General features: G+C 33.1%; 6 protein-coding genes across 10 annotated transcripts in view; 2 read left to right on the top strand and 4 right to left on the bottom strand.

Annotated features, from left to right (window-relative positions):
• Positions 1-4987: 4987 nt before the first annotated feature.
• On the bottom strand, positions 4988-10524 carry LOC116340821 (zinc finger protein 2 homolog). Of its 4 annotated transcripts, none has more exons than XM_031767513.1 (4): positions 10372-10524; positions 6746-7358; positions 6035-6680; positions 4988-5907 (listed from the first exon to the last, which is right to left on the bottom strand). In XM_031767513.1, the coding sequence occupies exons 2-4, from the start codon at positions 7338-7340 to the stop codon at positions 5472-5474; spliced, it is 1677 nt and encodes a 558-aa protein (XP_031623373.1). In that variant the 5' UTR covers positions 7341-7358; positions 10372-10524; the 3' UTR covers positions 4988-5471. The 4 variants fall into 4 exon arrangements, with proteins under 4 accessions (XP_031623373.1, XP_031623374.1, XP_031623378.1 ...); XM_031767514.1 differs by lacking the exon at positions 10372-10524 and adding an exon at positions 9724-9858; XM_031767518.1 differs by lacking the exon at positions 10372-10524 and adding an exon at positions 9581-9673.
• A 646-nt stretch (positions 10525-11170) lies between these two features.
• On the bottom strand, positions 11171-12908 carry LOC116340946 (putative uncharacterized protein DDB_G0292292). 2 transcript variants are annotated; one of them, XM_031767720.1, is made up of 2 exons: positions 12530-12580; positions 11171-12437 (listed from the first exon to the last, which is right to left on the bottom strand). In XM_031767720.1, the coding sequence occupies exon 2, from the start codon at positions 12409-12411 to the stop codon at positions 11380-11382; it is 1032 nt and encodes a 343-aa protein (XP_031623580.1). In that variant the 5' UTR covers positions 12412-12437; positions 12530-12580; the 3' UTR covers positions 11171-11379. The 2 variants fall into 2 exon arrangements, with proteins under 2 accessions (XP_031623580.1, XP_031623579.1); XM_031767719.1 differs by lacking the exon at positions 12530-12580 and adding an exon at positions 12700-12908 and having other exon boundaries at positions 11172-12437.
• A 609-nt stretch (positions 12909-13517) lies between these two features.
• LOC116341451 (tyrosine-protein kinase Btk29A) overlaps positions 13518-27726 on the top strand; it is a 68533-nt gene continuing 54324 nt past the window's right edge. The window contains exon 1 of the mRNA XM_031768559.1: positions 13518-14349. The gene's annotated coding sequence lies outside the window, so the exon portion shown is untranslated. The remainder of the gene's footprint in view (positions 14350-27726) is intronic.
• On the bottom strand, positions 15762-16671 carry LOC116341453. Its single transcript, XM_031768566.1, has 2 exons — positions 16400-16671; positions 15762-16329 (listed from the first exon to the last, which is right to left on the bottom strand). Exons 1-2 carry the CDS (start codon positions 16440-16442, stop codon positions 15917-15919), a joined length of 456 nt encoding a protein of 151 aa, XP_031624426.1. The 5' UTR covers positions 16443-16671; the 3' UTR covers positions 15762-15916.
• Positions 18796-22290, top strand: LOC116341452. The gene is made up of 4 exons (XM_031768565.1): positions 18796-20773; positions 20846-21642; positions 21723-21930; positions 22046-22290. Exons 1-4 carry the CDS (start codon positions 20500-20502, stop codon positions 22141-22143), a joined length of 1377 nt encoding a protein of 458 aa, XP_031624425.1. The 5' UTR covers positions 18796-20499; the 3' UTR covers positions 22144-22290.
• LOC116340587 lies at positions 22428-25537 on the bottom strand. The gene is made up of 4 exons (XM_031767162.1): positions 25294-25537; positions 24745-25234; positions 24264-24678; positions 22428-24192 (listed from the first exon to the last, which is right to left on the bottom strand). Exons 1-4 carry the CDS (start codon positions 25294-25296, stop codon positions 22428-22430), a joined length of 2673 nt encoding a protein of 890 aa, XP_031623022.1. The 5' UTR covers positions 25297-25537.

Genomic DNA, 27726 nt, shown 5'->3' with positions numbered 1-27726 from the left:
AACACCGATCATATAAATTGTGTACTATTTCATATTTTTCATATCTCTCACATACGTCAACTGTTCGAATTTACTTGAAAATGCATTTGCATGGCCTAAGCAATTTGACTTTGAAACGCTTCCAATTGCATTGTGTTTCCAGTGCACCGGATCATTCTTTTTGCGAAAAAAAAAAAAAACAACAACCAGAGAGCAAAAGCTAAAGACAAGCATTTCGTGTAATTTATTTGAAAATCATTTTGTGTGCATAAAACAGATGGTAGAACAAAATATTCGAGTGACCTTATTCACATTGCACTGATGATGCGTTTCGATTATATATGTGTGTGACATGAATTATAATGACCACAATTTATACCATAGAATGCGTGAGTGTGTATGTGTCATTCGTGTCGTCTGTATCGAGCCGTCCAAAATTAGGATTGATTTAGATAAGACAAGAGAAAATATTCTTTTAAATGATGACCTATTGCACGCGAAATGTGATAAAAGAACGTGGGGGCTGTTGGTTATCACAGTTTAAGTGATTGATCACGTTTGTGCATAGAATTAGCGCACATTGTCAACCGTCTCTAATCAACCAAGATGCTAGCCATAAAAATAATAATAAATTTTGCAAAGCAAAAAAATAAGAAGATAGAGACTGTGTCTCATTACTCTGAAATAACTTTGTCTTCGCTTCTTAGTTTTTTTTTTCAATTTTTACGTCAGTCTCCGGTTCTTAAATTAACCAAGCACCGAGCCACCAGATGTAGAGTATACTACATACAGTAAGTGTGTCAAAATGCATTTTACATTCGATTCGTACGCAGACACACAAAAATTTCATGATAATTATTATCATTACAACAACTTAATGTATGACCCCACCACCGCTTTGCTCCTTCAGCGGAAATAAAATAAAAACCAGTTGAAAAGGCACGATTCTAATTGAAAATGGGTTTGAAATTGAACCGAGAGAGGAAGAGAGAGAGATACGCACACTTCATTCTATTAATGAATGCATATTTGTTACTTTCATATCTACGATATTCTCGAAAAATGTTTTCATTTCACATAATTCTCGGTAGCATCGTGAAAGAGTGATGTATTTTCGGAAATGCATTTAACAAAAAATCAGTCAAACCATACATTCTCGACCGCACAACAAAGCGCAACGCTCACATATTCATTGCATAATTGAGTAGTAAACGGAGTAACATGAATTCCATCGAGCTATTAGAAACCAATAAAAATCACTTTGAAAGAGTGCATGAAATGAAGGATTTGAATTTGTATTTACGACCGCATCCATAATCGCCGTATTCATTCCAGTGACGAATGTTTTCGCATTGAATGCGTATTGATTGGGATATGCGTGTATTCGATGCACTCTCGCTATTAAATTGAGTTCGTAACCGATTTGCACCAATCAAACATAAAGACAATAAAACTAGCAAAATGCTATAGTTAACCCATAACGGAAACAAATTCTTACGCAAAAAAAAAACGGCCAACGCAAAATACGATTCGTTCAAGTTGCGAGTGGCTTTTAGCACATATGCAAATAAGAATGATCTTTGCGCAATGTTTGCATACAAAATCGGTTTCAAATGAAATTGAGTTGAAAGATGCATCTTGCGCTCGGCTGATTCACATAAGTGCAATTTAAAAAAGTTCATTTTTATTTTCGAGTGTTTGCGAGTTGATAACCACACGATGATGTAATAAGCAACACATGCACAAAATGAAATCAGTCGTTCTATCTTTCGCCTTATTTTGTCTTTCTCTACACATTACTGTGCATTCACTTCCTAGAATAGTCGCACAACGGAAAAGAGTCATTTTTTTGCGCCTCTCAAAATTCATTCATATTTGAAATTCCATATCAAAAATGTTTTTTCTTCTTCTTTTTTGATTTTTTTTTTTTAAAAAAATACAGAGAGACTTTTTCCTATTCAAACATTAAAATTTGTTCAAGTTATTGTTGGTGATCGCAAGTACATTTAATTCAATGTGATTTGAGATCGAATTAAGGTCAAAGTTTTGGCGAAAAAGAAAAGAATCGCAAAAGAGTCAATTTCGATGGCATCTCCTTCAAAATAATATATTATTAATATGCATATGAGAGTTCACTGCAACATACATAGTGAAGAAATTTAAAAAATAAATAAAAATAAAATTCTGTTTTAATTCATGTTTCGCAGACATTTTTGTCGCATATCGCAGAATTGAGTAACCCAAAACAAGATTAAGCAACGGAAAGTAATGCGAGTGAATTTATCAGTAAATTAAACAAATTTTTGTTACAAACGTTTTTATTTTCGCGAAGCAACAATATTTAAAAATAAGTCCAATTCTATGATACGACACAATTTGAGGATAAGAGTTTTTTTTCGTTTCGAACACAGGAACATATAACGAATGAAATAGAATTGAAGAACGAAAAAAAAACACCACGAACAACGTATAAACATATTTTAATAAAAGCGATGTGCAATTACAGTTTTACAGTCTTTCTCTTTCCAACTCTAGTCTCTGTGTGTGCTGGACACTGTACATATTATCTTATCACGAATGGCCTGTATTTCAATAAACGATGTTAGAATTGCCGGGACATTATCGTCGCGGAAGGAAAACCAACACGCCGCTTGTTATTCATTGAATAATGTACATATCTTACACTCAATTAGTTTGCTTAATGAGTGTTCGAAAGCTGTTTTGGACGCACAAAAAAATTGTGAATTTAAATTTATTTTTCGCTATTTTTTGTTTCAATTCAATTCATTTTGCATTTTTATATTTTGGAGAGTAGTTTATCGCGCAGTTGGAACGCGGATATATCACGCAGTAACGCATTCCTTTTTCGAGATTATCACAAACTCAATTCAACATCCATATTCAAATAAATGATTAAGACATATAACGTACAGTTGAGCATAGAAACGCGAATGCTGAATATGAAGTAATGTGTTTTATCTGTACATGGCCTATTTACATAACTTCCTTTGTAACCACTTCTCTCTACATACAGCTATATGTATACTATAAGACTATTTTTTTTCCTTCCGACTCTATAATCATCATTCATTCAGCTATTGCTACTGTAACTTGAGTTTTTGTTCATTTTAAGCTCGTAAAATCTCGAAACGATTGACGATAATAAAAGAAACCCATTCAAATGTGTCAAATCGAGTATGGCCGACGAGTTCGGAACTACATAGTTCTTTGACCCAGAAAGAAATCACGACAATGTGGAAATGGCCCTTTTGCAATGCACTTAAATATCGCTGTTATTTCATTTCGTTCATCCGCTGCACTTGCCACTTGCATTCATAAATTGTTTTTTTGTTTTGCATTGCAAATGACGAATCAACATGTTATGACTTGAAATTCATTCTAAATTTAATGAATGTAAATTGTGGCAAGCACATGCCACCACCATCCAAATGTATATTAGGTGAAAAATTGGCGCCTTGCCACAACTATTTAGATGATCCAATCGTGATTGGGATGGTGTGTTGTTGACACGATCTTTTCATTACAATCAATTGAGCCCTTGATCTTGATGCGATTTATCTACATTCGAATTCGGAACACATCATCAAAAATATATTTTACATTTTTCGTTTGAATAAAAAGCCAAGATTTTGCGAGCAAATGTTTTCAATATTCTTCCAAATGATTTTATGAATGTTAACTTCTCAAATAAACGCGCACAAAATTGGAAAATTCGACGGTTAAAAAAATCATAAATTTAACTGAAAAAGTTGGTGTCGATGATAACCTATTCGCAAATGAATACTTAGCGCGTGTCCAATAGACTGTTTTAGACATTTAAAAGAAAAACTATCAACTGGAATGTGTGGACAAGATCTTTTTAGTAACGAAGATCTCGTAACATCCATCAAATTTTGAATGAAAATTTTGATTGTTGAAGCAATAGCACTAGCCTTTTTATTACGACTCATGTTTGAAATAAGCCTCGAAATAATTGAATGAAGTAAGCTTCTAAATTTAGTATTTGGGTCGATTTGTTTTCGCACACACATGCACTTCAAAATGATTAGATTTCGTCCATTTTGTCCACAAAATCTTTATAATATCAAATCAAAATGTACAAAATATACTTTGTTTTTCTCGTTCATTACAAAACAATTTCGATTTCAAGTTCTTCCTGAATTAGAACATGAATATTATTATCAATAGGTTTGCTTATCATGACCTCTGTACCAGCTCGATGAATGGTGGTATCATTCAATTGAAATCGATTCATGTACGTTTGGTATGTGAAAAAAAAAACGATTTTTTCGTTACTAATTGGAATTTCATAAACACTCTCATACGCTGCTTTCTAGTTTCAAATACGATAAAGAGATGCGTGTGGCGATCCATTCCATTTATTATCATCCCAATAATGTTTTCAATGAATGTGCGTTCGTGTACGACAGAGACGATGTGGTAGGTTCGTACATTCTGAAAGGCGATGTATAAATTGAGAGTTGAAAAAAAGACACCGAAATTGTCTCTATTTGTTTGAAACACAAATCAGTTTATTCAATTTACTAAGCTTAATAAGGAATATACTCTTGAAATAATGTTCTGAATAATAATACTCTTTATGTGTGGTTATCTTTCGAGAAAAAAGCGCAGTAATTTTTTTTTTATTTATTGCTGGCTGGATTTTTAAATAGAATTTATCAATATATTTTGTAAACAAAAATTAATACTGGTTTATTTCACATGGAACTAAAAATAGAAATTAAAATCAACATAATTTCGCTTTTTTTATGTTTAATAACTGTGTTGTTAATAGGCCAAATGAATTGTTGAACATGGAAATTTCATTTTTATTTGTTCTTTTCACTAAAATTTTGATTTGTATGGCACCCACCAGCTGCTAACTATTTCCACTTTTTTATATTACATTCAATTAAGGCCATTTCTGTTTTGCACACTGGATGTGCGCTTACAACATTTAATCGGTTTAATATTTGGCATTTTTTTAAATTTTAAATTGATCTTGGAGTTTTGTTCAGTTTTATTTGTCTGTTCGCTTAACTAATTCTTCAATACTTATAGCAATGATATATCCTTTACATATTTATTGTAAAATATATATATATTTTTTGTTTTTATTCTTAAATAACGGGTTGAATTCTACTATTTCTAACACTCAAAGACAGTCGTTTAATGAAAAAAATGAGTATAGATAGTGATGGGGAGGAGATTTGAGTTCAGAAAATGTATGAAAAAAATAAAATGAAAGAAATTGTCAGAGAATTGGAAATCATTTGATTTTGAGCTTAGCAAAACAAGATGTTTGAAAAAAAAGAAAAGAATTAGGTAAATCTGGGGTACTATTAAAAAATGGTCAAAAAATTCCCTGCCATCTTAAAACTTTTAATCTTTGTATTAATGTTATCATCGACTTTCATTTCCACTACAATATCAATCGACAGAAAAAATCGGTCAACCTTTTTCTCGTTTGTTTATTGCTTGGCCTGTTCACCTTTCTCGACGTGTTCGCGCAAATGAAATAATAGAGATGGAGCACTGGTGAATTCTGCCTGGCATATAATGCATTGAGCCACCGAACCGGCGCCACCGTTTGAACTGCCATGTTCTTGTGTTACATGATGAATGAGTTGTACGGAATCGTTGAATGGTTTGTTGCACCATTTGCACGTGTATGCAGCAACTGCCGTTTCTGCCGTTGTGCTACCGCTGTGGAAGAGCATGTGCTTGTTGAGATACGATTGTTGACTGTATGATTTTTGACAATGTGGACATCGATATTGTTTTTCACCCGAATGCACTTTCATATGCACCGAAAGACTTGATGCTTGCGTAAATGTTTTATCACATCCATTTTGTTTGCATGCAAACGGTTTTTCGCCAGTATGAATTCGCATGTGTGTGTTCAAGCTAAAAGAATAGAAATAAAATTGGTTTTTAAATAAAAAACATTTAAAGGAAATCCATGAAAAAAGATTAATAAAAATTCTCGTTGATTATTATTAACAAATATGTAAATTCTTGAAAAAAAGAATACCTGCCAGGTTGAGTGAAGGCCTTCTCACAAATGCTACACTGAAATGGTTTGTCACCCGTATGGTTTTTCATGTGTTGCACCAATTCGCATGATTGTTTGAATGCTTCGCGACAAATCGAGCATTGATACAAATAGGTGTCGGTGTGTGTGCGTTGATGTTCAGCCAATAGTGTGGCCGATTTGAAACGTTTGTCACAATCATTGCATGGAAATGGATCACCTTCGGTGTGTGATTTCATGTGCAATATTAAACTACTCGAATTGACAAAACCCTTCTCACACACTTCGCATTGATGGGGTTTTCGTGTTGCATGCGATCGCATATGTACCATTAAACTGCTCGATTGTGTAAAAGCTTTCGAACACAGTTTACATTTGTATGGTTTTTCGCCGCTATGAATGCGAATGTGAGTATTTAAGCTACCGATGTGCGTAAAACTTTTCTGACAAATGCTACACTGAAACGGTTTCAAATTCGTGTGCGATCGAACGTGTTTAGCCAAATCACCGGCAAATATGAATGAACTGTCGCATTGGGTGCATTGAAATAGACATGATTCGGATGGTGGTGTTGGGGATGATTGCACAGCAATGGCTCCATTTGTCGTTGGCAATTCACGGCGACGACCTCGACCCGGACCTTGAGCTGAAAATTAAAAAAAAGAAAGATTTCAATTATGATTGATTTTGATTTGAAAGATCATTTCTTACGTAATGAAAAGGGTTTATCAACAATTCGATTTTCCTTCGGTTTTTGATGGCCATTTTTCTTGCGCTGTTGGAGTTCAGTATTTGTCGCTTGCATTTGTAAGAGGTAATTTTGTAGCTGCAATTGAAATTGAAGCTGAAGACGAAGTTGCTCTTCATTCAGTGGCATTCCAAATGGACTATTTTGCATCGATTGGACATTTGACGATTGACAATTGGCATTTTGCAGCACATTCTTCTCGTTGTCATCATCATTATCATCATCCACTTGTTTAAGCTCGCAAATTGGTTCCAGCAATCGCGATAGATCGAGATATTCTTCATCGCTCAGTTCATGCTCTGTCTCACTATCGAAACTATTTTCACCGGCACTTCCATCGTCATGTTCGTACAGCTCTTTGTGTTTAATTTTCATGTGTTCGTACAATATGTTTGGATCGTCAAACGAAACATCACTGCAAACAATGCATTGAAACGTAAGATCAGCCGATTTAAATCGCTTCGTTGACGGTTCATAGGATTGTGATGGCGCTGACGGGTGCATCATATTTTGGCTGTTGCCATTGAAAATTGAAGCTGAAGATATTTGTACTGCCATTTTTCATTTGGATTTGATCTGTGGAGAAAAAACAAATACAAAAGGTGAAATAAGATTTTTAAACGAACTGATTTTTCTCAATATCTTTTGAAAATATCTGAATAAAACCAGAAATCTAAATGCTGAAGACTTTCGTAAGCATTAAATTGAAATTAACATCGCAATTGTTGTTAATCTCAAACTTCTGCAGTGTGAATGTCAATTTGAAATAGACAAAACAATATAAAAAACGAAGGTAGACAAGGGACCGAAAAGACATGTGATCGTTATAGAAACGAATGTGTATGTTGCACGTATATCTTTATCTGAACATCTCTCTGTATTCCATTCGTCATGTCATATGTTTGCATCTTTAAATTTATACATATAATTGATTGAAAATGAAGAAATATTTCCTCACAATTCTCAATTCATTTTGAAAAATCCGAAGATCTTACTGAAAAGTGAGTTACCAACACTATTTTTACAGACATTTTACTTCAATGCATTTGCTGAGCAAAAATTGCGTATGTAGTAATTGAAGATGAAAGGGTCTTTTGAAATGTTTAGCTTAATTTTATGTTAAAATAACTTGACGAATATAATTCTGTCGAATTTTGTATTTCATTTGAAAGAGCAAGTATTTGCAATAGAAATCTAACTAAAAAGGGGTTCTCTCATTTGAATCGTTGCGAAGAAAAAGTAGCTCTTATTTTTCTTCAAATAATATTACAACATGAAGTTTTTTTCACACGGTTTATTTGTTGTAATTATTAATTGTAACTATTCATAAAAAACTTTATGTTGCAGTATTATTTGGAGAAAAATAAGAGCTACTTTTTCTTCGCAACGATTCATCTCAAACATACAATTTCTGAAATTTATTGTATTATAATTAGTAATACCGAGACCGAGCGAGACTGTCATATTTTATAATAATTCTTCATATATGTGTATTGCACATTGAATGTGGTTTTACTCACCACCCCTTTTTCGCCTGTACAACAAAAATAAAGGATCAATACGCTGTTGATACCAAACAAGGTACAAAATGTACCCCATCTATTTGTTTCTGAACCCACCCATATAAATTCAGCTTTATCCTTCATTATAAAATATCATTTATTCGTCAGGCAGTTGAAATGGTGCAATCAAAGCCGCTCATAAATGCAAATTATTAACACAAAATTTGGGGTAACCAAAAATAAAATATATATCGTCGGTGAAACAAAATGTAAGTGCGATAAAGATGAATGAAGAATCAAAGAAATATGGCGAAGATAAAGTTGTATGAAATGAAAAAAGAGTATTTTTTTTAAATAATTTTCGAAGAAGCAATGTTTGCTTGGATAAACTCGCATTTAAAATGAATCGTTCACCATGCCAGTAGATCATTAAAATTTAATTTATAAAATGTTCGAGTGTTCTGAAAAATCGAACACTTAAAATTTATTTTAATGACTCAAACACTCACACAATCTCACTCAGTCATTTATCTTTGTTTATCGTTTAATTCAAACGGAGAAAAATATTGTATTTATTCACATAAAGAACTGGTTGTTACTAAAAGTGCACGTTATTTTCCCTTCGCACAGAATGCTCTCGAACCGATGGTTGTACGCTGTATTTAAACCTAAACAGAATATAATTGCAATGAATATGGAAAAAAAGGGCCCGAGAATAAAATAGAACGATATACACACAAAAAAATAATAATCGTAAAGAACAGTAGACTATACACAAGTTTAATAAACAATACCGGACATGAAAGAGAGAAAAAACCGACAACAACAACAACCATTTCTTCGTGTTGTATCTCACTTGGTATTTTATATCCTACAAAAGCCGTGCCATGAGCACAGTGCATGCTTAGTAAAAACACGTACTATTTAGATTTTTGTTAAATATATTATAGAAATGATTCAGACGCAGGCACAAGATAATATAGATATAAAAAAGTATATGTGTGTATGTTTTGTTCAATGGAAAATTATTGATTTTTGTTGTTGTTGTTGTTGTTGTTGTTATTCGTGTTACGATGCTGCCTCAAAGTTCAGGGTTTTTCATTTCCATTTTTTCTCTTGCTGTCATTAATTTTTATTGCAAATTTGATTTTTTTTTTGCTCTGAAAAAGAATCATAGACTTTTTTGCGCAATAGTAATGTTCTTTCGTTATCATTTATGCAAACTCACTATTATTCAGAAATAAAACAACAAAACGAATCATGAATTCGATAAAAAAATACATGACTAAAACTCACTTTGACCAAGAAAAACAAAAAAAAACTATATCATTTACAAATAACCAAATCTTTGTAAGTAAAACTGAGCATTTCCAAGAACTCAATTGAAAACATAACTTCGTCACTCGCACATACACACAGAGAAAATGAACATCAAATACCTTTGTCGCTTTGGTCACAAAAAAATGTGCTCTTCTGCTTTATTAAAAAAAAAACGAACGAAAAATACTTTTTTTTTTTTAAACAAACAAGAAATGAATAAAAAGACGACAAGAACGGTGCGACTTGTGAATAAGATGGAGAGAAACAGACTGACGTCCTATTAGTACATGTGAAATGCATGTAATCGCATATTCGATTTTATGTTAATACTTTAAAAATAAGTTTACAATAATGTCTATTGAGGTCGAAGCAGGACGAAACTATAAATTATGCTCGCACACGAATTCGTGCGGTAGATTTTTCTCTCTTTCTATCAGTTTATTTTAATAAACAATAGCAATAAAACATACAGTTTTCTTCAATACATTTAAATGATTGTTGTGTGTGCATTTAATATATATATAATAACTGATTTCTTTCTTCTGTTTCTCATTTCTTTCGTTCATATAAATCGTTATTATCCGTCTGCACAATGAATGTATTTGATTTTGGAATTTTTTTAAGAGAATGTTTATTTAATTTAAACGAAAAAGAAACAACATCGAACGAATGTGATGCATTCGTTAACAAATGCATTGTTCATGAAAATGATTCGAAATTGTTGTTGGTTGATATGAAACAACAAAAATAAATTACGGTAAATTTACCTTGAGCAATTTCATATAAACTTCTGACTTTGCAAATGAATGATTCGAGATCAACCGAGATATCGTACACAATCTTTTGACAAAAATAAATTAAACCAACACCAAAACAAATTTCAATTGGAAATTTTAACCGTTGATGATTTAAATGTAAAGAACTAGTGTTTTTTTTATTTTCAATTTAAATTGAACGATTCGAATGAAACGTAATAACCGAAATTACAACGATAATGACACAGAGAAACAGGATTATGGAAAAAAGGATGTTTGCCGCGTTGTAAATCAAAACTCACTTTGTCGACGATTGTACACTTTTGTAATCACATCGAGCGCACTACAAATTGAAATTGTGAAGTGGAATCACCTATATATATATATTACAACAATGCTCGTCTTCATTCATGCATCGTGCTTGGCTTCAATGTAGTTGTGTATATGACAATTTATACATGGATACAAGTTTTTGTTTGTACGCATGCGGCACAAACATTATGCAAGACAGAGACAACTGGTGTATTTGACGTCAGTGGCTTGAGTTCAGCTGACTGTTTTTTGGTTCTCGCTTCCACAGTCAAAATGACAGATAGTTCAACGTTGTGGCAGGCTATGTGTGATAATAAATCGATTGTTTACATTCAATGTGCAGTACTAGATTTCGTCACTTCGATTCGGCTGTCAAATTGCATCATCTCACACTCAAAAACACAATAAAAAAAAATAAACAAAAACATTTGGAATTTTTTCTTTTTATTCTCTTTTTTTTTTACTTCTCAATTTTCATTTTATTCACATTGTATATTATTCATTTTATTTCCTTAAACGTAAAAAATATTATTGTATGTTAATTGTAATGACTAAATGATTTTTTTTAAATATCATATCGATGAGTCTGGTAACAAATGTTTGGTCGATGCTTTTGCATTTTAATATTCATATATTTAGGGCGTTTTGTGTGGGTTTTTGTGTATGTGTGGGGTGTAGTAAGCTGCTTTGGGTGCTTTTAGAGAAATTTCAAACGTTGCGCACAAAATCTGATCGGCGTCGATTGAATGTTCGCGGAGGCAAGCCATGTTTCCATCGATTGTAGCGATTGTTGAATTCACGCTGATTCGATTCATTGGTATTTTGGGTGCTGTTGGCGTCTTGAACTATTGGTGCCTGTTCAGTAGAATCGTTTGGCGAGTCCTTAGCCGGTTGTTCGTCATTTGATCGTGTTTCACCTGAGACATCATGACTATCCCCATCTGTTGATGTATTTTTCTTTCGGTGTCTTCCGTTGCGATTTTTTCGCTTCTTTTTTCGTTCCTCATCGCGTAAACCGTTGTTGTTATTGTTGTTGCCATTGTTTCCATGGTCGCTGTTGTAGTAGTTTATGTTACGATTATTGAATTCCGATTCGTTGTTCGAATGTCGACCAGAATCATTCCATTCAATAAAACGACGATTACGATTACCAAAGTTTGAATTGTAGAAGTAAATCGTTGGATAAATACGATGTTCGTTGAATACATCTTGTATACATTCCGATACATCGAGAGTGCGTTGCGTATCGGCATCGGTGTTTGAATGTGATTCCAATGTCATCAGATTTTTCTCTTCTTCAAAGCAAATCTCACTCCATTTGGTCTCATTCACATTTATACCATCTGGTGTAATGGTCGGTTCCTGCACCTGCACCACAATTTCATCGTTCAATTTTACCTCTTCACGCGATATGTCCGATTGAATCGGTGAACCGCAACTGGTTGAACTTTTTGGACAAGTTGAATCGGTTTCATGTAGTACATTTTCCTGTTCATAACTGGTATCGCATTTATTGTCATTGGAAAATGTTTGTTGATTTTCAAAAATTTCCGTGGGCGGATTCGAAATGGTGGTTTCGATGTTTTCCAGCAAATTTTCCGATGGATTTTTATTCGGTGATTTGCGCTTTTTCTTGGCTTTACCCTTTTTCTTGCGAATTGAGGTGCTCATCGGATTACCGTGGTCACTGCTATCCAAGTAGCCAGTATATCGATTCGATACATCACAGCCGTAGTCCATCTCGTTTTTTTATTTGAATATCGAATCTAAAAATGTTGAGAGAAAAACAACATCAATATAGCCCACTTAGTGCAAATGACACAAATAAAAAAAATAGATACGGTCAGATTATTATTACGTTTCGTTTGATACGAATTGCGTCGAAGATTATATGTACGTCTAAACCATCGTCGATTCGATGACAAATTCATTGTAATAAATGGTGTAACACACAATTGTCAATTCGATATAAGGATATTGAAATAAAAAAAACACACACACACACATAAACTTATTAATTGTACTTACTGTTTTAGCTGTTTCGACAATTGTTGCGAAATGATTTAATTATTCTAAATGTTGCTTTGCAAGACGACTGTGACAACGAAGTGAAATCCCACCAAAATAAAACCCCGTTAGATCATCTATTGTATTGCACCATTTACGAACTAAACTATGTGTATGCGAGAATGCATGTAGACGGCGACGTCTCCTTTTCGCTTCTGTATTGTATATTTTGGCAGATATTTTTAAAATGCTCCGATAAGTTTTTTGAGACCAATGGAAAACAACGACATCTGTGTGTGAACAATTACATCGATGTCTGTTGTTATTTCACTTTTTCGTTCAATATGGTAAAAGTATTTCACTAAAATACATGAATTTTATCAAATTTTTCTAAATTTCTAAGCAAATTCAAGGTGAAAATGTAAAGAAGAATAATTGCTGTTAAAAGTTGTATCAAATTTTTCCACTTTCACAATTGTACTGGTCAATTTCACATCTCCACACCGATAATTTCGGATGTGAGCAAACTTCACGCCGATTAAGCATATGTTGATCAACTGGTCATACCATTGTCTATACACTTGTGCTGTGTGTTGTTTTATGCATGTGTCCGTATGTTTTTAAACTTGCCGCACCACACACATACACACATGAATACTTCGAGTTGGTCTGTTTAACTACATACACAAATGTGTACAAATGAGACAACGGCCGTAGCAGACAGCGAGACAGTTCGTATAAGCACAACTCCACTTTGAGAGAGCATCAACGAATTCGGCAAATAATTCGAATGTACAAATAGGAAGAGACGAGATAGAAAGATTGAAAAGCAAGAGAAAAAAAATAAAAGTATTTCGGTGTCGGTTTGTTTATTGTTTGTGCGCTCTCTTTCGATCGTGAGACTTAGTTGAAGACGATTCAGTTTAGCTGATGTTGAGTGTGTGTATATCAACGTTTGCCAATTGAAATCATGTTTGGATATTGATTTAAATTATTTCAACGTTTTTTTTTGCGCTGCAGTGTATCTTTTTTTCGTGCATAGTTTGTCAGAATTGTTAGCGATTCGAGAGTGCAAACGGGTGAATTGTTAGTGTTCCTAGTTAAACACATAGTTCCGGGTTTGTTTTCTGAATCAAAAAACATTTATCGGTTGAATATGATTTGAAATTTTATTCGGTGACATGTGCCAATTGTGTTGAGAAAAGTAAATCATTGATTTCAAAAACGAAACCAGAGTGATTACAGCTAAGAAAAAGTGCATTTCACTGTTAATCACAGTGTTGTCACGTTACAGAAAAATAAAACTAAAAGCGAAAAAAAACACTCACAGAAAGATCGGAATTTTATTCAATGCCATATACGGACAACGTATTAATCGCTTGAAACACATAAGACTCAGTGAAAATGAAATGAAATCTCTCTCGGATATAAAACAAGTTATATGGTGTTTACGCACAGAGATTGAAAGTTGAAAATAGTTTCTAATTAAATGTGAAAACCGGAGAACACGGACTATAATAATCGATTGGAACGAGAACGAGAGAGAGAGAGAGAGCGGGAGAGAAAGAACGAGCGAGAAAATCACGGTGTAAAAGGTGATCGGATTTTGGTGTGTGTCGACGTCACACAAATATCGCAAAACACCTACCTACTTCGGATTATAATCGTGGGGTATATTTACACATATATTTATAAGTAGTCGAGCCTGTATTCGATTGACCTTTACGGCATGCCCAAATTATTAAAAATCACAAATCCAAGTTCGTTTGAAGTCTTACACTCGGAAATGCCATAGAAGACCTGTAGCAGTGACAATGCGATAATTTCGTTTATTGTAATGTTCTTTTTTGCTTCGACCGTAATTAAGTCATCTACCAAAAGTAAATCGATCTTGCTTTGGATTTGCTTAAATGCATTTACAAATGACAACATACGCAAGAAAAAACATACAATTTTCTCGAAACAGCGATTAAAACATTGAGATAACATGAGCAAACGTCGCATTTGTATCAGATTTCAATTAAAACAACACAGTCAAAACATTCATGTATTTTTGTAAATATTTAGATTTTTTGATGATTCTTTATTTCATATGTGTTGTTATGCATGTGCACGAGTGAATGTGAGTCTGTTTTGCATTTCCATCACTTTTATTTTTCAATGCGTTGACGATTTTGCTTTTCGGTTCTCATGGTTATGTTACATTAATCTATTCAAATTGAAAAAAAAAATTAAATGTTTTCTTTCATCCGGCTTTCAATGGGTTTGTTGTTCACGTTTGTGTTTTGCGTACATATACTTTTCGCAAAGACCATACATATATTGAATATATATGCATTTTAATAAATAGACATTTAATTTTATGCAAATTAATGGTTTTTAACATTTAAAAAACTATATATGATCGAATACGATGATAAAAGAAAGCAAATTACAATACACAAAGCCTAGTGTGGAATTGTGCTAGGAAATATTCATATATTTATGGAAAATAATCGCTGAGAACCTTTAGTTAGTAAACAATTGTTATATTGGCACAATCGAAATGACCAATACGTGATTTCAGAATTGAAATGTGTTGTTTTTTTCTCAATTTATCGACTCAATTATATTTTACAAGTTTTTTTCCAATTAATTTAAACAATATTTCGATACATTCGATTTGCGATTAAGAAAAGAAACACTGAGTGTATCCGTGATTGGCGGCATTGAGAATGGAAGCAACATGAACGGATGCAGTCTTGAAATATAACATTTCTAATCGAACTCCCACGTCTTTATTAATTACAAGGCATTCTTTTTAATTTTCTACAAGTTTCACGTTTTTTTTTTTTGTAATAAATTGTCTTGAGTTTTTGTTGACGCGGAATTTTCAGTTTCCCCTTTTGTAAAACAATAAAATGAAACGCACAATTGTCGCTGTTGACAACAGGAAAGAGTTATTATGTAAAATTCCACGACAGTCTTTCAAAATTGAAATTTATAATTTTTAGTGTGTTTTTCTTCCTATTCAGTCGTCAATTTCTAAAGAAAAGCTTTAAGCAACCCAAGAAACATACATAAAATGAAATAACATGGGAACATTTTTTAAAATACATGAATTACAAATTGTGTTGTTTATTACATGTTTGTAAAAAGAACGACCCAACTAATTCCATTGCCTAATGTGCCAACAGAGAATTTAATGGGTATAATTTGGTCATTCTTTAAAGACTTTTTAATCAAACTAAGAACACTTTCATGTTTGCACCGTATATCCATTGCGATAGGGACAGCAATCGCTTGAAATTCCGCGTTTTTTATCGATTTTTGCATGACTTTTTCTATCGAATTTATTATTTTCAATGTGATCATATTTAGTCTTTTTGAATATGCCAAATATAGATTTGCTACGCAATCGAACACAATATTCAGTTTTTGATGAATTTGCCATTTCTATGCAGCATACACAGCATTCGCTAAAATTCAGAATTTCCCAGAAATAATAACCATATGCATCGATTGCCTTTTCCTCTTCATACTCTTTACGTGACTTGAAAATCTTATATAACATTAGTTTTTTCTTTGTATTTAATGGTTTCCCTTTTTTCTGTGTATATGAAGTACGTCTTCCACAAATCAAGTCAAATGTTTCGCCAAAGCACAAATAGGCTAAAAAAGAATTAGTTTTATTTGAAATTCTATCAAGAATATTTTTAGCGAAATTTGCACAAAAACTTACTCATAAAAATTAATAATGAAAATAGGCGTATATCTGGTACCATTTTAGAAATAGAAGAAAACACCAGTTTTTTGATGTTTTTATATGAACTCAAAATTATTGAATTGAAACTTGCTTCAAACACGACGTGGTCGTTCGAAGTGTTTCACAGCCAGATATCAATTCAAAAGTATTCAAAATATTAAAATGTGAACGTAATTTATTTACATTCAAAAAACAGTTCTATACCACGTATACTTTTATATAAACACAATGTATTTCGTTTGATTAATAAGTCATTTCTGCTTTTTTGTGCGAAAGTTATCAATATATGTGTAGAAGTATAAAAAAGCAAACATTTTTGTTCAATACATTTAGCGATACATTTTGTCTTTCGCACTTTCTGTCAATGTTATTGGAACAGTCGTCGTATTGAACCAATGAAAAGTGTCACATATTTTGCAAAAATAAGAAATATCATTGAGTCACTCACTTTTGCAATTCTATTGCAAATCTATACACATTCTGTTCTAGTGAGAATACAAGTGTCGGGAGAATAAACTAAAAAATGTCAATTTGAAATAATAGTAATTGAAAGTTAATGTAAAAAGTAGGTTTTTGTAAAAAAAGTCAAGAAAAATGCCAAACTTCATTGCAAAGCAAAAAAAAACAATATCAAGTCATGTTATCAAGAAAAAAAAATAGTATATAAAACACATGTATAAAACACATGTCTGGTTCGATTTGTTTATTCTGAAAATGTATACTGTTTTTGAAGAGTGATTTAAATATATTTTGGCATTTAATTTGAAAAGTATTCGATAAGGATTTTGTTGAAAAAACTTTCTACGGTGAATGTGCTTAGTATTTTTTTAAAAATTATTATCGCAATTTAAGCTTTGGTAAGGTATCCATCTCTGCTTTTTGGACAGCAAGCTCTCGATATATCGGGCTTTTTATTGATTTGAGTATATTTTACTTTTCCGCACACATAGTGTAAGGTGAAAAGTATTGTAATCGGTCAAAATTTTGAAAACTTCAGAAACATGTTTTCTGGACGTTTCCGATGTCAGCGAACCCGAATCAGGCCGTTTTGAGCATGGTTTATGTTAATCTGTACGTCGTACGTCGTACGTCGTACGTTGTACGTCGTACGCAAAATTTGTTAGCAAGATTGCGCTCATCGTAGAAACTTTATTCAAAATCTGACTTTACAGGATGATTGGGGGTCCCGAGGAATAGAAATCATTAGCTTTTGAGCGACTTTGGTTGATGGGAAAAAATGTCATGCCTGGAGTGATACCTATGAAAAAGAGTCCAATTTTCGTCCAAAAGTCATACTTAATGTGGACTTAAACATTCAAAAATATGTATTGGGGGGTTTTTTGGCACGAGAAAACCGAATCCGACGTAAGTTTTGAGATACAATCAATTTTTAAAACAGTTTCCTTGAAAAAATCACAAAAAAAATGAATTTTTGTATGGGAGCCATGCCTGTATGCTACCTTAATGACGTGAAACTTTGCACAGTCTATTTTTTACACAAAAAAATAACATTCTGAAAGTTTGAAGAGATTTCAATCAAAATTAGGGGTACCTCCCATATAAAATTTTCAATTTTTGGCTCAAAAACGAATATTTTGCATGGGAGGTACTCTTAATTTTGGTTAAAATTTCTCCAAACCTTCCGAATGTTATTTTTTTGTGAGTTATGAAAAGTGTTTCAAAAATAATTTCTATGGCAAAATTAACGTCAGACATATTTTTTAATACAGTTTCCTTGTAAAAGTCACAAAAAAATTGAATTTTTGTATGGGAGCCATGCCTGTATGATACTTTAATGACGTGAAACTTTGCACAGACTATTTTTTACACAAAATAATAACATTCTGAAAGTTTGAAGAGATTTCGATCAAAGTTAGGGGTACCTTCCATACAAAATTTTAAATTTTTGGCTCAAAAACGAATATTTTGTATGGGAGGTACCCTTAATTTTGGTTGAAATTTCTCCAAACCCTACGAATGTTATTTTTTTGTGAAAAAATAACCTGTGCAAAGTTTCACACCATTAATATAGCATACAGACATGGCTCCCATACAAAGATCCAAATTTTTTGTGACTTTAGTTATGGAAAGTGTTTCAAAAATAATTTTTATGGCAAAATTAACGTCAGACATATTTTTTATAGTATTTTGTTAGAAAATAGAATACTTTCAAATGTCGTACAAATGGGTTCATCATGAAAGTGTGAAAAATCTTTTCTCGGGTACTTCTGCTATTAAATTAAAAAATATTTCGTTGCCAAAGTTGAAACATATTTTTTGGTCTCGAACTTTACGCCGCTTGAAAGACTTGAAGAATCGAGCAAATATTATTTTGAACTTTCTTAATAAAATACGCAACTACCACAGTGCGGAAAAGTTCGTCTTACTCCCGTAAGACTTTTTATTTTATTGTCAAATTGCGGTTGCTTAATGAAAGCATACTCGGCTTTTTTGCCAAACATTCCCTTAAACGGCGATGTTTTGCGAATTTCAACGCAATACTCAGTCTGTGATGGATTTGCCAGATCTGTGCAGCAAACACAGCATTCGCTCATATTCACTTTCTCCCAGAAATAATATTCAAAGGATTTCTTTGCCGCCTCGTCATTATAATCTTTTTGATTTTCGAATAATTTATACAAAAATATCTTATTCTTGGTATCCAACGGCTTATTTCTCGATCTTGGATAAGAAGTTCGTCTTCCACAAATCATAGTTGATGCTTCACTGAACTGATTCAAGCTAAGAAAAGCTGAAACAATTAAATTGAAAGAATGTTATCCAACATGGTAGATGGAAACCAATAAGAACCACAAACATGATCCACTTACTAATAAAGAGTAATAACAAAAAATATTGTAAATTCACACCCATTTTGAAGAAAAAAGCACTATTTCACTTAAAAAGGAAAGGAAGCTACTGTTTCTAGGGGCTCGGAAGTATTTTTTATTGCATTTTAAATATTCATATTTACGCTTTATTTGTCATAATTGTCCCAATGTATGTAATATTCACCATATTTGTCGCATTCATCAATAACCATACATTTACATAGTTTACAATAAGTTCAATTAATGGTGACTATTTGTGAATATCATGATTATTACTGGTTCTCACCATTGTGAATGCTTCATACCGCAATACCGACTAGCCGAATAAACTGTCGTTGTGTCATGTGTCAGTTGCTTCACACCAGCCATGGAAATTGTACAGAACGCGCGTGAAGAGACACAAACAAGTAGCGATATTTTTATTTTTTTGAAAAAAAAATTTGGTGTGAAACTGCCAAAAGAAATAATAGGTATTTTAAAGGAATGTGCTTTCGACAGTAAGTCAAGTTTAACTCAGATAGATGAAGCAGCAGTGAAATTAATTGAGGATTTTGTTAACTCCGACCGACAACATTTTGAGTTGATTTTGAAAAACACAAGATACGAGAAGGCCAAACAGTTCAAACTATTACCGGGAGATAAAACATTAATTTTATCTTTGCCAAAGTGGTTCAAAAAAATTAAAAGAAGTAAACCAGCAAGCAATTTCGACGAAACAAATTTGAATCTCAAATTGATAACGAAATTGCAGAAATTTGCGGAGAAAAACGGATTTACATGTGTTTTTGCTATTGATGACATATCAGAAATTGAAAACGAAGGAACAGTGTACAAATGCAAATATAAATGCCCGGTATCAGAGTGTAATCGCAAAGTCCCTTGTCAATTTACAACGAATTGGACTGTCTCTAATTTGCAGACACACATAAAAAGTCATTTTAAGAAAGCAAGCAACAGTGAAACGATACTGCCGTATACAATCGAAGAAGTCGAAGTTGCCGACGACAGTCAAATTGTTTTTTTAAACACACAACAACGCAACGACATAAGTAATATTTTAGGCGCGTAGTACAGTTCCCGCCAGTTTACGCTTTGACGTTTATCGTTTATGAATACTGTGAATCTATCGCACAAATAATCCTACACTTCAGCATACACGTTTAGTTATTTACACTCAATTTTCTAAGAAATAATAAACAGTAATTCAAAGAAATAATACAAAGTGATTGAAAAAGTGAAGCAAACATGTTTTTTGTTGTTTTTGACTTGCGAAGCGGTGAATATCGCATTCTTCCACGTACTTGGATCAACGAAATCGACAAGCATTTTTGTAAGTTCCTAAAAAATAGTATCAACAAGGGACAGCAATTTTGGTGTTTTTACACTACAAACGAAGATGCATTCGAAATGGTGAACGGCTTGAATGTTCCGAAAGATTCGTATAAGCCGAATTTTCAGTTAACGCGTAAATCAGCAAATGGCGATGAATGTTTCGTTGGAAAATTTTTGAGCGTCGAAGGTAAGTGTATATCGGTGTAATAAAATGATTATTATTTGTGAAATTATTAAACAATATTTCGTTTCCTCACAGAAACATACAAACAAGCAGTTGATGTACTTCAGCGCCGTCGAAATCAAGCACCAATGAATTACAATAGCAATCGATTGCTTGAACAACCAATACCAAAATTGCCCGCTCAATTGTTGGCCGATGAAGCCAGTGAATTCGTTGAAACCGACGACACAGTTGATGTTTCAGAAAATAACAATGACCGTTCTCAAAATGAAAATGATGAAACACGTGAATCGAATGCCAACGAAAATGATACCGTTGGAAGTGATATCGATGAGAACGACGCCGGTCAAAGTTTTTCTGAAACAAATGATCGCACACAAATCGAAAATGATCCAGTTTTGCCTGGTGAAAATTTGTTCTACGATGGAGCAAGTGAAGAAGGAAATGGTGAGACTACAGTCAACAGTATAGATGGCAATGTTTTGGAAAATGACAATTTGGAAAATGGTGCGAACGGTGAAACTAATGAAGATCAAGCGCAATATACTGTTGAACAGGTGTTCGTTGAAGAGACAGTTCAGGATCGCAACAATTCAATCATTGATGGTTCTGATGTTTCGCTAATTGATCAAAAGCCAGATATTGAAAACACGCTAAATGTTCCTGCCGGAAACGTTGATGATATTGTGGACATTCTGGATGACGAAGGTGATGTGGTCGAAGATGTTTTTGACGAAGATTCAAATACAGTCGAAATGACAATGACATTTAAGGCGTCAAAAGGCTTCGCAATGCCACTCCCTTCGGTAAATGATAATTTAATCAAACGAGAAAACGATTTGATGTCTGGAAATCTACCATTTAATGTCAAGGTAAGTAAAAATAAGCGCGCTAAATGTATGTGTTTACTTTTTTTGCAAAAAAATAATTAAATTCTATTATTTAATAATAGAAAACTGCTCGCGTTTATAAAATTGATGGCAAACTACGAGAAATCCCGAATGCCATTGTGAACAAGTTTTTTGATTGGAGCCATGCACCATTCAAAAGCGATACAGCGTACGATCGTCGATTGGTTATTGCACTTTTATATGCGTTGGTCGATGGCGATGATTTGGCCAAGTTCCTGGTATCTGATGAAGTCACAGACTTTATACAACGTAAGTATTATAACAAATGTTTCTAATTTAATTAAAATTTACCGGCAATATTGTCATTCTTTTTGATTTGTGATCTTATTATTCTTAAATGTTATTAAATTGAAATTAATTTCAGATTTGATGAAAATAAGATGTGAAGGTGACGTTGATCGTCTCAATGCAATACAAGCATACAAGGATGAAGTTTGCCGTTCAAAACGGGACCAAATGTAATGAGCACAGATCATGGAAGCAAATGAAAAAGTACAATCTTAGCGCTGTGTACAATCTACAAGTGAACTCAATCATCAATACGAATTTATTATCCTTTTATATAATTAGTAAAAAAGCAAAAAAAGAACAATTTTTTCTGAGAAAAAATGAAAGAAAAAAGTATTTATTCTCACAGAATATATTTTATGTCTTAGCAAAGATTTTAATATTTAATTTCTAAATGTGGAATATTTAATAAATAAAATGCGTTACTTATTTAATGATGTTTTTCAGAAAAATAATTTTCATTGAGAGATTTCACATAGTTTTAGTAACTCGGCTTTAATGACTGCGAAAAATTCTTCATCGATAATTTTCAAATCTGTAGATTGGAATGGTTGACGCGAAAGAGTTGCAATGTAATTTTCAATGTTTAGGTAAAAATTGTTGACAACAGCTATTGGTTCCAGTTTGGTACTTGCGGTCATTTTATACCACGAAGCCAACACTTGAATACCTTTCTTCGTATCATTTTCACCTTCAGGTGGTGAAACGGGTGCGAAATCCCATGTATATTGTTTTTGTTTGGCAGTTTTTCCTTCAATATATTTAAATGATAAAACATTTCCTACATAAATGTTTTTCTGATGATTATTATTTTCCTGCTCATGAAAAATACACCAATCACCCACTTGTAGCTCCTTTTTCTTCTTTAAAGTCTTCTCAACTGAAAGTTCTGGATCGAATTTTAGACTTCGGCGAACTTTTTTTGGGTTGTCAACATCTTGAACTCTTTGTAAACGATCTTTACTCAATTTACCTTTCGCTTCAGAAAGCATCCATACAAGTGTTGACTTTCTTATTGTTTTCTTTGTTCCTTTATCCGTGGTAATTTCAATGAATGGTGCTTTTGATTGATATTTTTCTGGTGAGTAGCTGCGTATATTTGGACATTCAGAAAGCATTTTGAAAGTCTGATCTTCATCGTCTCCATCAGTTTCATTATGTTTTCGCTTTGGTTTTTTTAAGAACACGTCAATATCATCTAAATTACACGTTTGCACATCGCATGGATCAATTTTCATTCCGAATCGTGCTGCATCCAATAATGCATCACGTTGAGCATTGTCAATTGAAGTTTTTATTTCTACATCCGAAGGAAGTGGGAATTTATTCAAGCCAGAGTTGCTTATTTTGTTGCGTGGAAACGAAACGCCCATATCCTTCAACTTGATGTAAATACATTCATTCAAGAGCTCAACACGTGAGATAAGATGTAACACTTCTAAGAGTGTGAAGTTGACTTTCGTAAAATTTATTGTTCCCATAGAACGAAGCTGCCGGAAAAATTCCTCGCATGGTTGCGAATTAAACAAAGTTACTAAGAACAATTCATCCATATTTCGATCACGGAATGTTTGCATTAAAGAGATTAGATTATTTGCATTGATTTCAATACAGCCATAACAATTTCGGGTGAGAAAATTGTCTCCAACAGTGTAATATTCACCTTTTTTAGCAATTGAACTTCTCGAATTTTGTATCCATTTTTTCCATGCACGGAGGAAAAATGTTGCATGCCATATGAGATAAACTCGTTGTAGAGGTAGATGTCCTTCTTCATACAAGGCAGATGAGATTTCATGACAAATTTTAATGTACATTATAGTTGCTTCGCTATCGATTATATGTTCTGCTAATGCTTCCGTTACTTCAGGTTTCATTATTTGCTTGAGCGCATTATAATTTTGACGATCATCACCACATATATCTTTCATGACTAAGCCATGTACGCCCTTTCCAACTTTATTGATCAACATTTTTAAATGAGATACAGATACCACTTTGGTACCCATTGGTAGAATGATTCCGGGCGATAGAAATCGATTTCGCATTTTTAAAACAGTGTGAATTGTGTCTTGCATGTATGCAATTGTGTGACGCAATGGGTCATTGACTTGTGTAAAATGATCGCAAACATTTTTTAAACATGGATTTGAGTAATGTAACATTGCACTGAATAATTTGGTGTCTCCATCTGATGAAAATCCAGCCACTTCTATTCCATGTCTAAGAAAACATACAAATGAGGTTCGTATGATTAGCTTTAATATAATTTACATCTGTCATTGTTGACTTACTTGCGCAGCTCTTCGGTGATATGCGCCCATCGGCGAACAACATCTTTTGCTTCAAATGTATTATCCGTGCCAAAAATTTGAAGCACATATGGAGGAATGTTTGGTTGCAATGGTTGAGCCAGAACGGCATACAATAATGTTGACACTGGTTTTTTAATGTATTTTTGAATATCATCCACTGAATTGGCCAAAAATGTATATGATACAGGCATTCCATTGGTTCCATTTATTGGGAGAACTAATCCAACGATTTGATTAGTTGAATTATCGTACTCAATTTTGGTGTTTATACCAGTTCCGTCTTCTGACACCCAGACAACTTTTTTCAAATTGAAATTTTCCAAGTATTCAACTAGACCGGTGCAACGCAATTCACCTTCACATATTTTTTGTTTATTTTTCTCGACATATTTCACTAAAAAAAATACGATTTTAAACAAATTGTTGACACTGATAGCTGAATTTAGTAAAAAAAACTTACAGACTGTGTCCGCTTTCGGTAATGGTAAATTTGCACAAATAGATTCATACAGTGCTTTGCCTCCCATTAAATAGAGATATATAGCGTATGTTTTGCTTGTTGTATTGTATCTTTTGCCAGATTCTGGTCGGTTCAAATTAATTCGGGCATTTTCCTTTAACGCTCGCATTATGGTCGAGTCCGTCAACAAATCATCGTTCGACCTATTGTTTTCAATGCTCTTACAATAATTTGGCAATTGTAATATTACTAAACGGTGGCCGAGTAAAAATTTGAATGGCTTCACTTTTTCATAAACTGTTCCAATAAGTGAATGGCCCAAAACTTCTGGGTTCTCATTGCAAAATTCCTCGATTTGTTTCACTGTTTCCGAATTTATTTCTTTTAGAGCAACGACGTTTGTAAATTCCAATGCTTTCAAAATATCCACTACACATTTAGGAAGATCGGTGCCTAAATTAAATTGAATCTGACGAAAAATATCTTGTTCCTGGAAAAAATTCTCGAATAAATATAAAAATAAATAGTTTTATTTCGAATTAATTTTACCATCGCTGCAAATATTCGCTTCTAAATACACTAGACAATAAAATCCTAATCGAAATCTCTCCAGAATTCCGTGTCAATATAAACGTCATTAATGATGATAATGCAGTAAAGTATAATTTTTATAACCACGAATAATGATGTAAAATGGGAATATTCGGCAGTATTCATTATTATGCTATCAATTTATACAAAAATGAACATAACCGTATTTATTGCTGATGTTTTTGCGAGTTCCGAGCCCCTAGTACTGTTTAGAGGTTTTCAAATGTTCTAATCACGAGGAATCAAATTTGGCGTTTTTATATTCATCACTGAAATTAATTTTCATTGCAATGAAAGGGCCAACTTCTTAATTATGAAAGAATTTAATTTACCGAAAATAAATGAAAAACAAATATTTTCAAATTAAAAACAACACACCATTTCAAACATGTCAATGGTAGCTGGGAAAAAACCATAAGTTGGCCGAAAAAAGACAGGGATATTATTTAATAAACAATAAACTGCCATATGTTTTGGTATGAAGAAAATATTCCGAAATGAATTTCGGAACATGTGCGGCACATTTTGATATTTGACATTCAATATGACACAATATGCAATCTAAAATTAAATTCTTAAAAAATGAATGAGTGCTCTTTTCAAAACAGTCGCACTTTTTTAAAATCAATTTTTTGAAACACCAAGCAAAACATGTGCGTCAACTCAAAACAAAAAATTTCGCCAACTTATCTCAATTCGGAATGTTTATCTTTTTAAATTTTCGCAATAATAAAATAAAACGCATGTTGACAACAGGAACGAGTTATGCATGTGAAATTCCATGGCATTCATACAAAAGTTAATGATAATTTTCTCATTCAGCGCTGTCATCGCTTCCCATAAGAAATGCATTGCACGATGTAGTGAGAGAGAAAAAAGCGGTGCAATGAAGCGATAGAAATATTTATTTTCAAAAACAATAGAAAAAAATTTGAGGTATTTGTCGATTGTACGTATGGTCGCACATAAACAATTAAGAATTTTCTTCTATTGTGTTGACAAAAAAGTATTTTTTTTTCGGCCATAAAACACAGCATTCATCATATATATGTTGTATTCTCAATGACATTCCCATCGTACAAACATGCATAATAAATTGTGCTGTTATTATCACCAGTCATATCGTTTAAGTAAGGTCAAGTTGGTGCAAAAAAAAATAAGAATAGAAGAAACAATACCGAAAAGCGATCTACATAATGCGTCTAGTTCCTTGAACAATAATGATCGACGTAAGAGGTTTACAAAAGTAATAACCCCTAAAAAAAGACCATTGCATGCGATTGATTGAGTCGGTCAGACGTAATTAAGTAAATTTGTGCAAAGAACATAAGCCTCCACAATAATACACAAAAAAAAACTACTTTGGTGCGCTCATTATAAAACACCAAAAATGACTTTATCATTCACCGACCGGGATAATCGAACGAATAGACACTGACAAAGACTTGAGAATTACGAAAGAGAGTTAAAAAAACACGAAAATTAATTGATTAATCATTGTCGACTCTATTAGCACCCAGATTCAAATTGCCATTGCATGAAGCACACAATCACCAAGTGCAAGCATTTTAGTAAACACGCTACTTATACACAATAATGTAATATATATTTTTTTTCGAGTCTTTTTATAAATACAAGCACACAAAAAAACGCCCAAAGAACGAAAAGAGAAATGAAAACATTGAATCGTTGTGGAAAAAAACGCGTGCGAAATTGTGCACAAGGAAATCGTGCCCATCACGAAAACACATTTTATTTCGACTCTAATTTATTTAGCTTATTCAGCCTGATAAGCCACCGTCGCCTATTTCAGCCATATTTACCCAATTATAGAATTGTATTCATGGCTGTGAGCGGCTTTCTTGTAGCAATAGAAATATTCAAAATCGACCAATAATAACAATAAGCCGCCAGATTTTTACATGCATAATATGCAACGTAATAATTGCAGTACGGCGATAGAATGAAATGCAAACAGAACAGAACAAAAAAAAAAACAAAGCAAAAATCGTGTAGAAAAATAAGCATTATTTGGATTTTATCACGCGGTAGAGTGTGTTTTAATTAGCTGCAATTTACAGCTAAATAATGTTGCGTCTATCCCAATGTATACATCGTCGATATTCAGCAAATGTGAACCGAGCGGTGCGCGCACATGAATTAAATTGTTTATGTGTTCATCTATTCGCACGTAAATTTGATTGTGATTGAAAACAAACTTAAAAGTCCGCGAGAATCAATTGCAAAAATTCCAAGTTGATGATTTTAAATTCATACACAAAATCCAATTATTCAGACAGCCATTGATCACATCTTGTGCGCACGGGGCATCACGATTGCTTCAGAATTATTGTGAATGCCTAATCAGTTGGTGTGTGATAAGTGATCGTG

This window comes from Contarinia nasturtii, unplaced genomic scaffold (assembly GCF_009176525.2).
Source record: "Contarinia nasturtii isolate CC-2019 unplaced genomic scaffold, AAFC_CNas_1.1 Cnas_scaffold_695, whole genome shotgun sequence".
Taxonomy (NCBI): domain Eukaryota; kingdom Metazoa; phylum Arthropoda; class Insecta; order Diptera; family Cecidomyiidae; genus Contarinia; species Contarinia nasturtii.
This window is presented reverse-complemented; position numbering and strand designations above follow the sequence as displayed.

Bases quoted from the DNA above. Each gene is read 5' to 3' on its own strand.
- LOC116340821 (XM_031767513.1), bottom strand. From the start codon at position 7,340: ATGGCAGTACAAATATCTTCAGCTTCAATTTTCAATGGCAACAGCCAA. The intron at 6,681-6,745 runs GTAAGAAATGAT...TTTAATTTTCAG, and splicing joins TGATAAACCCTTTTCATTAC to CTCAAGGTCCGGGTCGAGGT. The intron at 5,908-6,034 runs GTATTCTTTTTT...CTATTCTTTTAG, and splicing joins GCCTTCACTCAACCTGGCAG to CTTGAACACACACATGCGAA.
- LOC116340946 (XM_031767719.1), bottom strand. From the start codon at position 12,411: ATGGACTACGGCTGTGATGTATCGAATCGATATACTGGCTACTTGGAT.
- LOC116341453 (XM_031768566.1), bottom strand. From the start codon at position 16,442: ATGGTACCAGATATACGCCTATTTTCATTATTAATTTTTATGA. The intron at 16,330-16,399 runs GTAAGTTTTTGT...ATTCTTTTTTAG, and splicing joins TTCATTATTAATTTTTATGA to CCTATTTGTGCTTTGGCGAA.
- LOC116341452 (XM_031768565.1), top strand. From the start codon at position 20,500: ATGTTTTTTGTTGTTTTTGACTTGCGAAGCGGTGAATATCGCATTCTT. The intron at 20,774-20,845 runs GTAAGTGTATAT...GTTTCCTCACAG, and splicing joins AAAATTTTTGAGCGTCGAAG to AAACATACAAACAAGCAGTT. The intron at 21,643-21,722 runs GTAAGTAAAAAT...ATTTAATAATAG, and splicing joins ATCTACCATTTAATGTCAAG to AAAACTGCTCGCGTTTATAA.
- LOC116340587 (XM_031767162.1), bottom strand. The intron at 24,679-24,744 runs GTAAGTTTTTTT...TATTTTTTTTAG, and splicing joins ACCGAAAGCGGACACAGTCT to TGAAATATGTCGAGAAAAAT. The intron at 24,193-24,263 runs GTAAGTCAACAA...ATGTTTTCTTAG, and splicing joins ATCACCGAAGAGCTGCGCAA to ACATGGAATAGAAGTGGCTG.